The sequence below is a fragment of the Eumetopias jubatus genome, unplaced genomic scaffold (genome assembly GCF_037043125.1).
Source record: "Eumetopias jubatus isolate StellerSeaLion01/CBP00866 unplaced genomic scaffold, mEumJub1_p1.0 scaffold_1, whole genome shotgun sequence".
Classification (NCBI taxonomy): Eukaryota; Metazoa; Chordata; class Mammalia; order Carnivora; family Otariidae; genus Eumetopias; species Eumetopias jubatus.
In genome coordinates, this window is record NW_028274807.1 from 213665165 (window position 1) to 213682217 (window position 17053).

Genomic DNA, 17053 nt, shown 5'->3' on the forward strand with positions numbered 1-17053 from the left:
TTCTTTTTAGTAACATGACCATCCAATCAAAGACTGTATTCCCAGCGTCTTCTGCACTAGGTGTGGCCATGAGGCTAAGATCTGCCCAGTGGGCACATGAAGAAGTGATATGCATACTGTCTGGCCATGCCCTTAAAAAGAGTAAACATGTTGCCTCCTTCCCATTTCCCCTTCTCCCTGGGCTGGAACATGGACAGAGTGGGCTGATCTATCCCTCACCATGGGGATGATGGTTTGGGAAAGCCACAATGCTGAGGGATAGAGAGGCAACAAGATGGGAGACACCTGGGAGCTGGGATGATCTGGACAGCCCCGTCACCCTGTTCCATCAACAAGTTGGAGATGTATGAGAAGAAAAAGAATGCACTTCTAAGAAACAAATTTCTAAGTTGTTTCGTTTATGTGGAAGCAGTCAAAACAACATCCTAGCCCGTTCAGCTCTGAGACCAGTGATTTCACCTCTTTGTACCTCAGTTTACCTGTTTAGCCCTCACCCTCACATCCAGTGGGTCCCCAAGCCCTGGTGGTTCTCTCTCCAAATAGCATTTGGCATTTACCAGCTTTTCTCCATTTCCACAGGTCCTCTTCTGGATTCTACATCCCTAAATCCTTCATTGTCCCCTCCAATCTCTTCACATAGTAGTCATCTCTGAATACAGATTTGATCATCTACCCCCACCCCTGCCTACAGTGCTCCCTGTCACACTCAGAATTAAAATCCAAACCACTTAACAGGACCCACAAGGCCCCCGTGACCAGACCCAACCACATCTTTAAGCCTCATCTCATGTTCGTCTCCATTTCCAGACATCCCACCTCAGGGCCTTTGCATGTGCTATTCCCTCTGCCTCTGCTTTGCCTGGCCAGCTCCTTTTCACTCCTCAGATCTTGTTTAAGTGTCATTTCCTCCAGAAAGCCTCCCCTGACTCCCCCAAGGCTTCCTGTGCTCCTTCTCTATGACACTTATCATAATTATAGTTGCTCATTTTTTGTATGATTAGCTTTTTAGTGATCATTTCCCCCACCACATTGTAAGCTCCAGAAAGACAAAGCCAGAGGTGGAGGCAGGCTTTTGGTGCCTGGGAAGAGACTTATTTGATATTATCATTCCTGTGGTCATCAGAATAATGGCCCCTCCAAAGATGACCACATCCTAATCCCCAGAACCTACAAATAAGCTATGCTATGTGGTAAGGGAGCACTAAGGTTTCGGATGGAATTAAGATTGGTAATCAGCTGATCCCAAGATGAAGAGATTATTCTGGAGATTATTCTGGATTACCCAGATGGGGCCAGTGTAATCACAAAGGTCCTTATAAACAGAAGGTGAAGCCAGGAGAGGCAAAGTGACACAATGTGAGAAAGACCTGGCCAGTCATTGCCGGCTTTGAAGATGGAGGAGGAGGGACACAGGCAAGGAATCCAGGTGGCCTCTAGAAGTTGGAAAAGGCGAAAAGACAGATTATCCTCTAGAACCTCCAGAAAGGAACACAGCCCTGTTGACATCTTGATTTTAGCCCATTGGGACCCACTTTGGACTTCTGACCTCCGGACCCGTAAGGTAATGTTTTTGTTGTTTGAAGCTACTAAGTTTGTGGTAATTTGCTAGAGCAGCTGTGGAATACTAATACAATTCCCATTATACAGATGTGGACAACTGAGGCTCAGTGAGGTTGAGTAACTTGTCCAAGGACACACAGCTGGTGAGTGGCAGCTCCAGGCCTGTCGAAACCTGAAGTGAGTGATTTTCACTACCGCTACCCAAGAAGAGGTAGATCTGGTTGGAAATGGAATCAATTTTCAGGCAATTTCTAAGACAATTCTTTGTAAAATCTTTTGTGATTAAGTCTGTTGCCCTGATGGACTTTGAGTTTCTAGAAAGCAAGGATTTGTGTCTGTGTCATTCGCTGCTGTGTGCTGAGTACATACAACAGTGCCCAGTACACAGTCAGTGCTCAATAATGAAGACCTCGCTGAGAAGCTAACATTAGAACAAATACCAGAGGGAGGTGAGTGAGCTATGAAGGTGCCTAGGGCAGAGGAAACAGTAAGTGCATGAAGGGGCAGGACCACGCCTGGAGATTTGGTGGAGTTACAAGGAGGTCGGTGTGGTTGGAACAGAGTGGGCAGGGGGAAATGGGAGGCCTGGACATGCACAGATCATGTTAGATCTGCTAGACTTCTGGCTTTCTATGGAGAGCATTGGGAGCCACGAGGTGTCTGAGCACAGGCAGGACACAGCAGGACTGAGGTTTTTAACAGGATCCTGTGGCCCCTGGCTGGAAGATGAACTGTAGAGGGGCAGGATGACCAGGGAGGAGGTGCCTGCACCTGTCCAGGTAAGCAAGGATGGTGGATGCAACCCCACTGGGAGCTGTGGAAGGCACAAGATTCGGGGTTTATTCTGAAGGTGATGTTAACAGGATTTGCCAAAGGACCGGGTGTGGGGTGTGAAAGAAAGAGGAGTAAACAGTAATGTCAACATTGATTGGTAGAGTGGGAAAGCACTTTATAAAGTGCTGCAAAAACTTTAAGGGATGGATTATTCTCTGGGTCTTTAGAGTCAGGCTCTTCACTTCTTACAACATGCCTTATTTATTTCCTTTCCCTGCAGGACATCTTAGTTGTACCTCTTCTCATTTACAGTTTCCTCTTTCATCTGCAAAGTCAACATTGTTCTTTGCAAACTTCCGGCACATTGCCACTTGCGGTCTCTCATCTGAGCTTCCCATTACCCTCTTCCTCTGGCTCAGTTGCTCACAACTCAAACCCACCCGAAACCAGAATTGCAACCCAGTCCTGTGTGACTCAGCACTTGCCAATCTCTCCAGCTCATCTTCTACCTTGTCCCATTAGCCATGCTTACATTTACTCAGTTCCCCAAATTCTTTCTGGTCTCAGGACCTTTGCATGTCACCCCAAAGATCTTAGGACTTGACTTCTTCTTTGCCAATTTGAATACCTTCTATTTCTTTTTGTTGTCTGATTGCTGTTGCTAGGACTTCTAGTACTACGTTGAACAACAGTGGTGAGTGTGGGCATCCTTGTCGCGTTCCTGATCTTAAGGAAAATGCTCTCAGCTTTTCTCCATTGAGAATGATATTCGCTATGGGCTTTTCACAGATGGTTTTTATGAAATTGAGGACTATTCCCCCATCCCTACACTCTGATGAGTTTTAATCAGGAAAGGCTGCTGTATTTTGTCAAATGCTTTTCTGCATCAATTGAGAGGACCATATGGTTCTTCTCCCTCCTCTTATTAATGTGGTCTATCACATTAATTGATTTTCAAATGTTGAACCACACTTGCATCCCAGGGATAAATCCCACCTGGTCATGATGGATAACCTTTTTAATGTACTGTTGGATCCTATTAGTTAGGATCTTGTTGAGAATTTTGACATCCATATTCATCAGGGATATTGGTCTGAAATTCTCCTTTTTGATGGGGTTTTTGCTTGATTTGGGGATCAAGGTAATTCTGACCTCATAGAATGAGTCTGAGAGTTTTCCTTCAGTTTCTATTTTTTTTTTAAAGATTTTATTTATTTATTTGAGAGAGACTGAGAGATAGAGGGCACGAGAGGGAAGAAGGTCAGAGGGAGAAGCAGACTCCCCGCTGAGCAGGGAGCCTGATGCGGGACTCGATCCCGGGACTCCAGGATCATGACCTGAGCCGAAGGCAGTCGCCCAACCAACTGAGCCACCCAGGCGCCCCAGTTTCTATTTTTTGAAACAGCTTCAGAAGAATAGATATTATTTCTTCTTTTAATGTTTGGTAGAATTCCCCAGGGAATTCTATCAGGTCCTGGACTCTTGTTTTTTGGGAGGTTTTTGATCACTGCTTCAATCTCGTTACTGGTTATTGTTCTTTTCAGGTTGTCGATTTCTTCCTGTTTCAGTCTTGGTAGTTATAGGTTTCCAGGAAGGCATCCATTTCTTCCAGGATGCTTAATTTATTGGCATATAGTTGTTGATAATAATTTCTAATAATTATTTGTACTTCCTTGGTGTTAGTCATGATCTCTCCCTTTTCATTCATGATTTTATTAATTTGGGTCCTTTCTCTTTTCTTTTGGATACGTCTGGCCAGTGGTTTATCGATCTTATTAATTCTTTCAGAGAACCAGCTTCTAGACTCATTGATCTGCTCTACTGTATTTCTGGTTTCTAATTCATTGATCTCTGCTCTAATCTTTATTATTTCTCTTCTTCTGCATGGCTTAGGCTTTATTTGTTGTTCTTTCTCCAGTTCTTTGAGGAGTAAAGTTAGTTGGTAAATTTGGGATTTTTCATTTTTTTGAGTGAGGACTGGATGGCTATGTATTTCCCCCATAGGACCGCCTTTGCAGTATCCCATAGGTTTTGGACTGATGTGTTTTCATTCTCATTGGTTTCCATGAATTGTTTAAGTTCTTCTTTGATTTCCTAGTTGACCCAAACATTCTTAAGCAGGATGGTCTTTAGCTTCCAAGTGTTTGAATTTCTTCCAAATTTTTTCTTGCAATTGAGTTCCAGTTTCAAAGCATTGTGGTCTGAGAATATGCAGGGAATAATCTCAGTCTTTTGGTATCGGTTGAGACCTGATTTGTGACTCAGTATGTGGTCTATTCTGGAGAAAGTTTCATGTGCGCTCCAGAAGAATGAGTATTCTGTTTTTTAGGGTGGAATATTCTTTATATATCTATGAGATCCATCTGGTCATAGAACTAGAAGTCCTAGCAACAGCAATCAGACAACAAAAAGAAACAAAAGGTATTCAAATTGGCAAAGAAGAAGTCAAACTCTCTCCTTTCACAAATGACATGATACTTTATGTGGAAAACCCAAAAGACTCCATCCCCAAATTACTAGAACTCATACAGCAGTTCAGTAATGTGGCAGGATACAAAATCAATGCACAGAAATCAGTTGCTTTCTTATACACTAACAATGCAACTATAGAAAGAGAAATTAGAGAAGTGATTCCATTTACAATAGCACCAAAAACCAGAAGATACCTCAGAATAGACCTAACCAAAGAGGTAAAGGATCTATACTCCAGGAACTACAGAACACTTATGAAAGAAATTGAAGAAGACACAAAAAGATGGGAAAACATTCCATGCTCGTGCATCGGAAAATAAATATTGTTAAAATGTCTATGCTACCCAGAGCAATCTATACCTTCAATGCCATCCCAATCAAAATTCCAATGACATTTTTCAAAGTGCTGGAACAAAGAATCCTAAAATTTGTATGGAATCAGAAAGACCCCAAATCTCCAAGGAAATGTTGAAAAAGAAAGACAAGGCTATGGAGCACTGGGTGTTATGAACAAACAATGAATCATGGAACAGTACACCAAAACAAATTATGTAATATATGGTGATTAACATAACAATAAAAAAATTAAAAAAAAAGAAAGACAAGGCTGGAGATATCACATTGCCTGATTTCAAGCTGTATTACAAAGCAGTGATCAACAAGACAGCATGGTACTGGCACAAAAACAGAAATATAGACCAATGGAACAGAATAGAGAGCCCACATATGGACCCTCAACTCTATGGTCAAATAATCTTCAACAAAGTAGGAAAAAATATGCAATGGAAAAAAGACAGTCTCTTCAATAAATGGTGCTGGGAAAATTGGACAGCTATATACAGAAGAACGAAACTCGACCATTCTCCTACACCATACACAAAGAAACTCTAAGTGGATGAAAGACTTCAATGTGAGACAGGAATCCATCAAAATCCTAGGGGAGAACAGAGGCAGTAACCTCTTCGAAATCGGCCACAGGGCTTCCTTCAAGACACGTCTCCAAACGCAAGGGAAAGAAAAGTGAAAATGAACTTTTGGGACTTCATCAAGATAAAAAGCTTCTGCACAGCAAAGGAAACAGTCAACAAAGCCAAGAGGCAACCCATAGAAGGAGAAGATATTTGCAAATTACACTACAGACAAAGGGCTGGTATCCAAGGTCTATAAAGAACTTCTCAAACTCAACACCCAAAAAACAAATAATTAAGTCAAGAAATGGGTAGAACACATGAACAGACACTTCTCTGAAGAAGACATACAAATGGCTAACAGACACATGAAAAAAAGGTTCATCATCATTAGCCATCAGGGAAATTCAAATCAAAACCACATTGACATACCACCCTACACCATTTAGAATGGCAAAAATTGACAAGGCAAGAAACATCAAATTTTGGAGAGGTTTTGGAGAAAGGGGAACTCTCTTATACTGTTAGTGGGAATGCGAGTTGGTACAGCCAGTTTGGAAAACAGTGTGGAGGTTCCTCAAAAAGTTAAAAATAGAGCTACCTTATGACCCAGCAATTGCACTCCTGGGTATTTACCGCAAAGATACAGATGTAGTGAAAAGAAGGGCCATGTGCACCCCAGTGTTCATAGCCGCAATGTCCACAATATCCAAACTGTGGAAACAGCCGAGATGCCCTTCAATAGATGAATGGATAAAGATGTGGTCCATGTATACAATGGAATATTACTCAGCCATCAGAAAGGATGAATATCCAACTTTTGCATCAACATGGATGGAACTGGAGGAGATTATGCTAAGTGAAATAAGTCAAGCAGAGAAAGACAATTATCATATGGTTTCACTTATTTGTGGAACGTAAGGAATAGCAGGGAGGACATTAGGAGAAGGAAGGGGAAAATGAAGGGGGGAAATCAGAGGGGGAGATGAACCATGAGAGACTATGGACTCTGAGAAACAGACTGAGGGTTCTAGAGGGGAGGGGTTTGGGGGATGGGTTAGCCCGGTGATGGGTATTAAGGAGGGCACATATTGCATGGAGCACTGGGTGTTATACAGAAACAATGAATCATGGAACACTACATCAAAAACTAATGATGTAATGTATGGTGACTAACATAACATAATAAAAAAATTAAAATAAAAGCAAAAAAACCCCCAAAACTTGCAAGTGGACGGTTAAGCTTTGGCTCAAGGGCACACTATCTCATCAGCAGAATTTAGCACACTATCTCATCAGCAGAATTTAATCATCAACATAACTAATGGAAAATTAAACTTGATGTTCAATATGTTGTAATTCCTGCCCATGACTATAGATTATCTAAAATGAGTTAATTCTACATAATGAAATGTCATACTAGACATAAAAATTTTTTTGTCTTTTGTAACTTTATTTTGGGGTAGGAATTATCTCATTTTTCCTTTAATTGGTAAATGATTTTTTTACAACTTATGAAAGTAGTTTTTGAATGAATAATTCATTTCCTTAGATTACATAAAAATTATCTAACAATTAGAAATTTGAGAAATGGAATCAACTTGTACTTTACAGTTTGTATAGTGTTTCATCTAATTGTCATATCAACTCTGCTGGGTTCGAATAGCGGCCTCCCCAAAATTCATGTCTACCTAGAACCTGCGAATGAGACATACCCTGGAGATTAGATCTTTGCAGGTATATTCAACTTAGGATGAGTTCATACTGGGTTAGAGTGAACCCTAAATCCAATATGACTGAAGTCTTTGTAAGGAAAGGAAAATTTGAACACAGAGACACACAGGGATAATGCCATATAATGATGAGGCAGAGATTGGAACAATGTGTCCATACATCAAGAAACACCAAGGATAAGCAACCACCAGAAGATAAAAAGAGGTAAGGAAGAATTGTCCTCTGAAAACTTCAGAGAAGGTACGGTCTTGCCAATACCTTAATTTGGTACTTCTGGGCTGCAGAACTGTGAGAGAATAAATTTCTATTGTTTTAAGCCATCAAAAAAAAAAAAATATCTTAGGACTTGCCAGCCTCCCTAATTGTATGGACCAATTCCTTATGATAAATTTTTAATCTATATGTATCCATCCTGTTGGTTCTGTTTCTCTGGATAACTCTGACAAATACAAACACCTGCTATATGCCAGGCACTATTCTAGGCACTGTGGATTCAGCAGTGGAACAAGACACACAAAATTCCCCACCTTCACAGAGCTGATAACCTGGAGAGTTGAGGGTGAGAGATACAATGTCAAAAATAGAGTAGTCACTGAGAAGATGACACATGAGCTGAAACATAAAGAAGGTGAGGAAGAGAGCCAAGTGTATATGTAGGGCAAGAGCATCCCATGCAGAGGGCACAGCTCATGCAAAGGCCCTGGGGCAGGACTGGGCCTTGGGTATTAGAGGAACAGTAAGGAAGCGGTGTGTGGCTGGAACAGAGTAAGCAAGGGGGAGAGAGGGATGAGGGCAGGACAGGGCAGGTCATGTCGGGCCTTGGGGGCCTCCGGGAGGATTTGGGCTTTTACCCCAGGGTAGTGGGAGCCCTGGAGGGTTGTGGGCAGAAGAGGTGGAACTTGACTTGGGCACTCCCTGGTGTCCTCTGGTGGGCACTGCAAGGGCAAGAAGCCAGGAAACCCCTTCAACAATCCCCCTGAGACAGACACATGATCCTCAATCATGAGCCAAACAACTTAATGGATGATGACCTAATTGACCCAAGCGTAAAGAGACTCCAAGGGGCAAAAAAAAAAAAAAAAGTTAAAGATAGAACTAGAGCTTCTGTTTCATTGGTGCCTCCCAAGCACCAGGCCCCTTCCATGCATTTTCTGCAGGCCCCACAATAATACTTCCAGATGGGTTGACCTAGTAACCTTGGTTTTCCCAGGACTTCTCTGGTGTTATCCTTAGAAGTCCAGAGTCCCGGGACCCTCCTCCCAGTCCGAGGCAAGCCAGGACAGTTGGTCACCCTATGTCAAGGTAAACATTAGGACTTAATTTTACAGATGTGGAAACAGATACGTTTGCATAGCCTCCCCCGGGTCACACCACCAGTCAGAAGGAAAAAGAGGAACTAGAATCGGCAAAGGTTGGCAGGGCATCCAGGGGTCCTGGCCATTGTCCTGACTGAACCCACTCACTACCCCTTTGGCCCAGCCAGTACAAACCAGAAAATTTAGGTTTCTCTGAGGAGAGGGAGGGTTGACATAGTTGTGCACCTGCTATTTTCCATGTACCACTTGGTACCTGTATCTTACCTCATATAATGCTCATCAAAACCCAGTTGGATTAACCCCTCTGACCCTCATTTTCACAGAAACTGAAGTTTTAGGGAATTTACTGAAATACGTGAGCACTGGAACCAAGATTCAAACCCAGGAAGTATGGACTCCAAAACCCACCTCTTAACAACTGCACATGGAGTCAAATCCTCAACTATCCCATCAGGTGGGGGATGAGGGGGTAGTCATCGCAATACCCATTAATCATGACAAAACTGAGAGCTGAAGGTGCTTGCCCAAGGTCTAATCGCCTTCAGTCTGGGAGGCCTCTTTCCCGAACACATGCTCTGCAGCTGTCACCAGCCCACAAGCAGAGCAATGAGAAGCCATCAGATCCCTTTGAAAGTGGCCGTGAGCCAGCCAGTCTCTGTATTTCCCCGAGTGCCAGTGATTACAGCAGCAAGTTACGAAAGCAGGAGTGGGCATGTGAAGGGGAAAACCCAGTATCCTCCTGGGGATTCTCCTACATCAGCTCATGAGCCCTTCACAACCTGCCAGGTAAGAAGGGGTGGGATAGTGGCCGCTCTTGGCACCCACCACCCCCCATCTGCTTTACTGGGATGGCATACCCATCCCCCAGGCAATGACTGGCAGACAGGTGCAGGTGAGTTACAGCACAGCTTCTGCCTTGCATCTGAGCAGGTGAACCTCTGGGATGCACTTCACACTCCAGGGCTCCTTGTGAGACCAGGCTGTGGCTGAAACTCTCCCAAAACAACTTCTGGGAGGCTAATTTCTTCTCCACCCTGTCCTACCTCCCTCGTTCCCCAGCAAGTGCTTCCTAACAGCCCTCCCTCAATAAATTACTCACAGGGGGCGCCTGGGTGGCTCAGTTGGTTAAGCGACTGCCTTCGGCTCAGGTCATGATCCCGGAGTCCTGGAATCGAGTCCCGCATCAGGCTCCGGGCTCAGCGGGGAGCCTGCTTCTCCCTCTGACCCTCCCCCCTCTTATGCTGTTTCTTTCTCTCTCTCTCTCTCTCTCAAATAAATAAATAAAATCTTTAAAATAAATAAATAAATAAATTAATTAATTAATTAATTACTCACACAAAAATCCTATCAGGCTCTGCTTCTACAGAAACTGACCAAAAGCAGATGGTCATCCTTATTTTCTTGCATTTTTGTTTTGTTTGTATCTTTTTTTAGGAAGATAGTAATTATTTGTTAAAAAAATTCAAACAATGCAGAAGTATATAAAATTAAAAGTGAAGATCTCTCAGTCCCCCATCCTTATACCTGGAGGCAATCACTGTTAAAAGCTTAGAGTGAATCCCCTCCAGGCTAAGTCCTATTCACAGGCTCAGTCATACAAGTATATTATTAAATATGAATAAATTTATAAATTCACACAATTTTCTTAACACAAGTGAGATCATACACTATACAATCAACTGTGTTCTCCAAAACAGTAGCTACAAATCATATATGGCTGTTTGAGTTTAAATCTATGAAAATTGGAGCACCTGGGTGTCTCAGTTGGTTAAGTGTCTGCCTTCAGCTCCGGTCATGATCTCAGGGTCCTGGGATAGAGCCCTGTCTCAGGCTCCCACTTAATGGGGAGTCTGCTTCTCCCTCTCCCTCTACCCCTCCCCCCACTCATGCTTGCTCGCTCGCTCTCTCTCTCTCTCTGAAATAAATAAATAAAATCTTTTAAAGAGGGAATTGGTTAGCCCAGTGACGGGTATTAAGGAGGACACATACTGCATGGAACACTGGGTGTTATACAAAAACAACGGATCGTGGATCACCACATCAAAAACTAATGATGGTGACTAACCATCGAATTGTATGGTGACTAACATAACATAATAAAATTAAAAATAAATAAATTAATTAAATAAATATCTATGAAAATTAAATAAAATGAAACATTCCATTATTTGATCCTATTAGCTTTATTTCAATTGCTCAGTAGCCACTTGTGACTAGTGGCTACTATAGATCCAGAACATGTCCATCATCATAGAAAGTTCTGTTGGACAACTCTGTTGTACTCTTAACTTGCTTTTTCACTTAGGAGTAGGTCTTGCAAACCAAGAGCAGCAAAATTTGTCAAGCATGGAAGCTGGGTGATGGGTACTGGGAGTTTTTTTGTACTATTTTCCTTACCTTTGAATGTTTGAATATTTCTATAATAAAAAGTTAAGAGAAGGATATGTTTGGGGCAACTTTCCAAGTCAGTCCATACAGACCTAACTCATGCTTTTGAACAGCTGTGTAGTTTCCATTGTGTCCAAAGGCATTAACTGTGCCAGAGATGGCTTGATAATCAAAGGTTCAAGCAGAAACTCCACACTCCCCTTTCCATGGTATGGAATTGTCACTAGCAGGCAGCTTACCCACCATGGACTACATTTCCCAGCTCACCTTATGTCCAGGTATGGTCCTATGACCCTGAGCAAATACCACATGACTCACTGCCAGACCTCGGTGTTTAGAAAGTGGATGTGCCTTCTGCACTGTTTCTTTTCCCTTTGACCATGGTCTGCAGAAGACTCCAAGACCCTCGAATGGCTGAGCCACAAGACAGAAGGAGTCCGGGTCTCCAAATTACCGTTTGGAGGAAAAATCACCCACTGGCCAGAAATATCTGCATTGGACTCTTAAACAAAAATTAAATTTCTTTTTATTAAGCCATGGACAGTTTTGGGTTTGTTACAGTAGCTAGGGTTACTCTAACAAACACAACGTTTTATCCAACCAGTCCCCTCATGTAAACAAACATTGGTTATTCCAAGTTGTTACCAGAATAGTATAACAAACACATCCTTGAGTGTATGGTGAGGTATCTCCGTATGTTATACAAATATCTCTTTGGAATAAATTTCTGGATTAGGAATTGCTGTGTCAAAGTGTATATGCATTTTCATAGTGTTTCATTAAGTATGATATAGAGAGAAAAGCACAAATATTGTAAGTGTGCACTTTGATGAACTATCACAAAGTTAACATCCCTGTGTTTATAATTTTTAATTCCAATAGTGCCCAGTTTTCTCAAATGTTAAGTCTTTGGAATTCCCACTTACAAATTCCTTGTATGTGCCTTGACTATAACATCTCTCACACTCTCTATGTGAGGCACAGATTCTTTCTTTCATTTATTTATCTACCTAACTCGCCTGTGCAGTATCAGGCCCAGGCTGGGTCCCAGAGCTGTGAAGAGTCATACAATGACTTCCTCACCAGCCAAGGGCTTTCTGGAATCAATAATAATGATCGATTTTTTTTATCAAGGTGACCTTTTTTGGAAATATAGTGATATGATTTTCTCTTTTCCACTTATATGGTTGTGAACCCCCTCCCCCAACACATTCTGCCAAAAGATTTACTCTCATTCAGGAAGAATTAAGATGTCTTAGCAGCAGACATACATGAAAGCAAAACAGTAATGTTCAGGTTTTAATTACCAAACTGGATGTTTGGGTTCCCAGCAAAACAATAACCTTGAAAGCAAAGGCTTATAAGATGAAAGAGTTTTGGGAATCTAGTGTACAGCATGGTTACTCTGGTTAACAATACTGTATTATATTCTTGGAAGTTGCTATGAGTAGATCTTAAATATCCTTACCAGGAATAAAAATGGTAGCTATATAAGGTGATGAAGATATTAGTGAACACTATGGTGATAATCATTTCTCAATATACATGTGTATCATATCAACATGCACACACCTTAAACTTGCACAACGTTATATGTCAGTCATATGTCAATAAAAAGATTTTGTGGTAACCAGGCTTGAAGGACTGTAAGGTAGAGTTTTCATTAAGCCATGGTGTAAGGGAAATACTTATCACAAGGGAAGAGAAAAAATTGTAGGATGCTAATAAAGATGAGAGGAACACACCAAGAGCCCTACTCCTCTGCCACCTCACCTCAGAAACTTTTGGACAGGAATGGGTGAATTTAGGGGTATCAAGGTTAGGGCCTGACTTCTCCCAACAAAAGCCAGGTGGAATTTCCCAGTCTAGAAGAGAAGTTTGCTTTTTGCTGCTATCATATCCAACAGGGTATGAGAGCCAAAGATTAGAACCCACAGAGGGAGGTAGCCAGTAGGAGGTCCAAGAAAACTCTTCTGGGTTCCTATAGCCTGAACATGGAAAGCAGAAGCTCCTGCATGGACCCCTGGGGGGTACAGAGCTGCAAAGAGGACTACCAGACAAGCAAGGTGGGGCCATGCTTTACCGGTAGACAAAACATCCCATCCAGAGTCCACCCCTGACAGCCACAAGATCCCATAGTTGCCCCTACACTAACACCCAGCCACCATTTTGGGAGGACCAAGAGTAGGGTAAGAAATTTGAAAGTTTAACTCTGTACAATGCAAACTGAGTTTCCCAAATAAGGCTGAGCCAGGACAGAGACACCAAGAACCTGAAGAACTGGCAACGTTTTTCCTCTCCATCCAGCAGCAGCTTATGTAGAAAATGAGAACACTTAATACATTTTTAAAACGCATTCTTTCCACACTGAGTTGTAGTTTGAGTAAATTTTATCCCTATTCCCACCACACTACCATTTATGAAGCTCTCATCCACATACCAGTTGGTTAACAAAGTTACCTCTTTTGATTTAAGCTTCACGATGTACCCCTGGGATAGGAACCTGTGTTAACTGTATTTCACAGTTGAGGAAAGTGACAATCAGAGAGATTTTGTGTGACTCACCTGAGGTCATACAGTGAATCCAAGGCAAGTGCCTTGTCTTCCCCTCTGGATTATTCATATAATCCAGGTTAGTGCCTGGAGCAGGAACCAAGAGACCTGGATATTATTTATCCCTTGCTCTGCCACTAAGTAGCTCCCAGCAAGTGTTCAGCCGTGGCTCAGCCTCCTGGGGCAGAAGGGTCTCCTCCCCAGAAAACATCCTCCCACACATTGAACATATGGATTCTCTTTGACCAACTTACCATCTGTCATTGATTCCAATGGGAACATAACCCAGATGAATATACCACAATACCCTGTGAAGAAAGAAAAGAAAAACACCATGAACCATCAAGAAGCAATGTGCTCAACCTGAAAAGTACTCCTGAAATGGCCTCGTATAAATAGGTTTGATGAGATATCCAACCAAATGACAAACACACAATATTTCACATAATACTCACAGCAGACATTCCTGCTTTTCTGCACTTTATGTTTTTTCATTTTGTTTGTATTATCTTAATTTTCTTTTCAATTACAAAGTTCCAGCTGATTTTCAAAAATATACCCTAAAACATGTATTCTCAAAAGAAATGACATCTCCTCCCCAAAGGGCAAAACTTGGTTCTCAGGGAAAGGTGAAAAAAAAGTGTCTAAAAGGCAGTGCAGACCCCGACATTTAGCTCTTCTCTGACATTACCACCTCCGTGACCCCCAACCCCACCACTCCCGCCACCCGACCTCCACCACCTCCACCTTCATCCCCACCATCCCCACCATCAATGTCATCATCACTACTCTGCTAAAAATCTTCAGGGCAGAATAAGGGGCACTAATAGCTAATACCAGCCCTGACACCCCAAAGCAACAACTCAGCATTCCTGCATTTGTGGTCCACAAGTTACCTGCTCCTTCTAATGAAGCTTGCCAGTCAACAAGTCCCACAGACCCAAACCCCTGATTCCCATTCATTATCATCAAACAAAATTCTGCTTGTTAATCATTTTTAGAGGCAACAGAACACTGTTTTTAAGCATACCAACTCTGGAGTCAAAATGCTTGGGTTTAAAAATCTGGCTTCACTAATTACTGACTGCATTGCCTTGGAAAAGTTATTTAATCTCTTTGGATCTAAGTTTTCTCTTCCACAAATAGATGCACTGGACCACAGCCTAGGAAGCCCACACTTGTTGCTCAAAATATTGTCCCTCATTCATATATATATTGGGTTTTTTTTTATTATGTTCAGTTAGCCAACATATAGTATATCATTAGTTTTTGATGTAATGTTCAATGATTCATTAGTTGTGTATAACACCCAGTGCTCATCTCTTCCATTCATAGATTTGAACCAGTGACCAAAACCTGAAAGACAACTTTTACATCAACATGGCTGGGACTGGAGGAGATGATGCTAAGTGAAATAAGTCAAGCAGAGAAAGACAATTATCATATGGTTTCACTTATTTGTGGAACATAAGGAATAGCATGGAGGACATTAGGAGAAGGAAGGGAAAAATGAAGGGGGGGGGAAATCAGAGGGGGAGACGAACCATGAGAGACTGTGCAATCCGAGAAACAAACTGAGGGTTTTAGAGGGGAAGGGGGTGTGGGGATAGATTAGTCCGGTGATGGGTATTAAGGAGGGCACGTACTGCATGGAGCACTAGGTGTTATACAAAAACAATGAATCATGGATCACTACATCAGAAACTAATGATGTATGGTGACTGACATAATATAATAAAGTTTAATTTAATTAAAAAAATTGAAAGACAGGAAGAAAACCACAACATAGACCATAAACAAGACCAGTACAAAACTGACATCTGAAGAAAGGAAAATAAGAGAACAGACAGGAAGTCTCCATCTCATGGCTCAGGCCTCAGCACAAATGTCACCCCCTCCAAGAGGTCTTCTCTGACTTCCCCCTTCAACATAACCCCAGTTACTCTCTTCTTTTGAGGCACTATCATTGCCTGAGATGCTTTTGTGTAGTTATTATTTGGGACAGCATGGCATAGTGATAAGCAATAAAGCATACAGACTCTGGAGCCAGACTGCCTGCCTTACCCCCTGTTAGCTAAGTAGTCTTGGGCAAGTCATCTAATATCTTTTGCCTCAGTTTCCTCCTTTGTAAAATAGGGTTATTAGTGACCCAGTATTTGGAGGAGTTTTGTGAAGTTATCTGAGGAACTTAAAACAGTGCTAGGTAGGTGGTTGCTGTTACGGCCAGTGGCTTTCTACCTGTCCCTCCCACGAGGATGTCAGCCTCATGACAGCAGGAATTGCTTGTTTACCACTGCTCTCCCCTCAGTGCCTACAACAGCATCTGGCACATAGTAGTTGCTCAGGAAGTACAGGTCAAATGAATAACTATAAAGAAAGTCGGCCCTGACAGATGGAATTCCCTGTGCTCAGTGATTTTTGTCAAAGGTCCCCCAGTGAGGGTGTTGGCAGTATCCAACCTAGAACTGGGGTCTCTGGCTGGATACCTCATGGCCTTCCATTTTCCCTACAGTCTACATCCAGTGCAGGCTTCCCCCAACACTCCCATCACCATTCAGCCCCACACTCACCCCAGAAGAGGAGAAACCTGAAGCTCCACATGGTGCTGAGTTTCTCTCATTCAAAGAGGGAACCTCTTCTTCAGTCTTGGGGTTTTCAGTAAACAGAATGTGTGGGAAGAGGGGAGGGTGGAGCCAGAATTGCTCAATGCCACCAGAGCAAGACAGCCTTTTTTGCTGAATTGCTTGCTGCTGGATGAGGACAGCGTGGCAAACCCCTAATTGTCTCTCTGCCAGAGTGAAGAGAAGTTGGTCTGGCTAATGTGTCACTGTGTTCTCTCTTTCGCCAATTGCTTGCCTTCCCTCCACACTTGCTTTTCTTTCCCCATCAACAGCTACCTCTCAACCTTCTTTCATTTCCCCCCAACTATAAATATACTACCACCACTTGTCCCCAGTGAAGCAAATCCTAGACTCAAAGTTACCTTCCCAGAACGCCCCACACAAATAACCACCATAGCCATCATGGACCAGGTGCCATGCTAGACACATTGCCAACAAAATTTAATTTCATCACATCACATCAATATCATCAAGTAAGGATTCTGACCCCCACCTATTTTACAAAATAAAATTAAATTAAATTAAATTAAAAATGAAACTGAAGCATGGAGAGGGGACAGGACTTGTCCAAGGTTACTTGGAGTCAAGATTTGAATCCAGGACCTTCTGGCTCCAAGGTCTAGCACTTGAACCATCCCATCTGCCTCCATCTCTCCTACATCTGACCCCTGCACAGCAGCACTCTACCACATTCCCAGCCCTAACACACCTGCACACACAATCTCAC

At 42.4% G+C, this 17053-nt stretch overlaps 1 protein-coding gene across 1 annotated transcript in view; it reads right to left on the reverse strand.

Moving 5' to 3' along the window:
- The window catches only part of ADGRE1 (adhesion G protein-coupled receptor E1), a 74013-nt gene extending 57632 nt beyond the window's left edge, over positions 1–16381 (reverse strand). The window contains exons 1-2 of the mRNA XM_028126209.2: positions 16276–16381; positions 13960–14013 (exon numbers count right to left, since the gene is read on the reverse strand). Of these exons, the coding sequence (XP_027982010.1) occupies positions 13960–14013; positions 16276–16306 (85 nt within the window). The 5' untranslated portion in view covers positions 16307–16381. The remainder of the gene's footprint in view (positions 1–13959; positions 14014–16275) is intronic.
- Between the last annotated feature and the right edge of the window lie 672 nt (positions 16382–17053).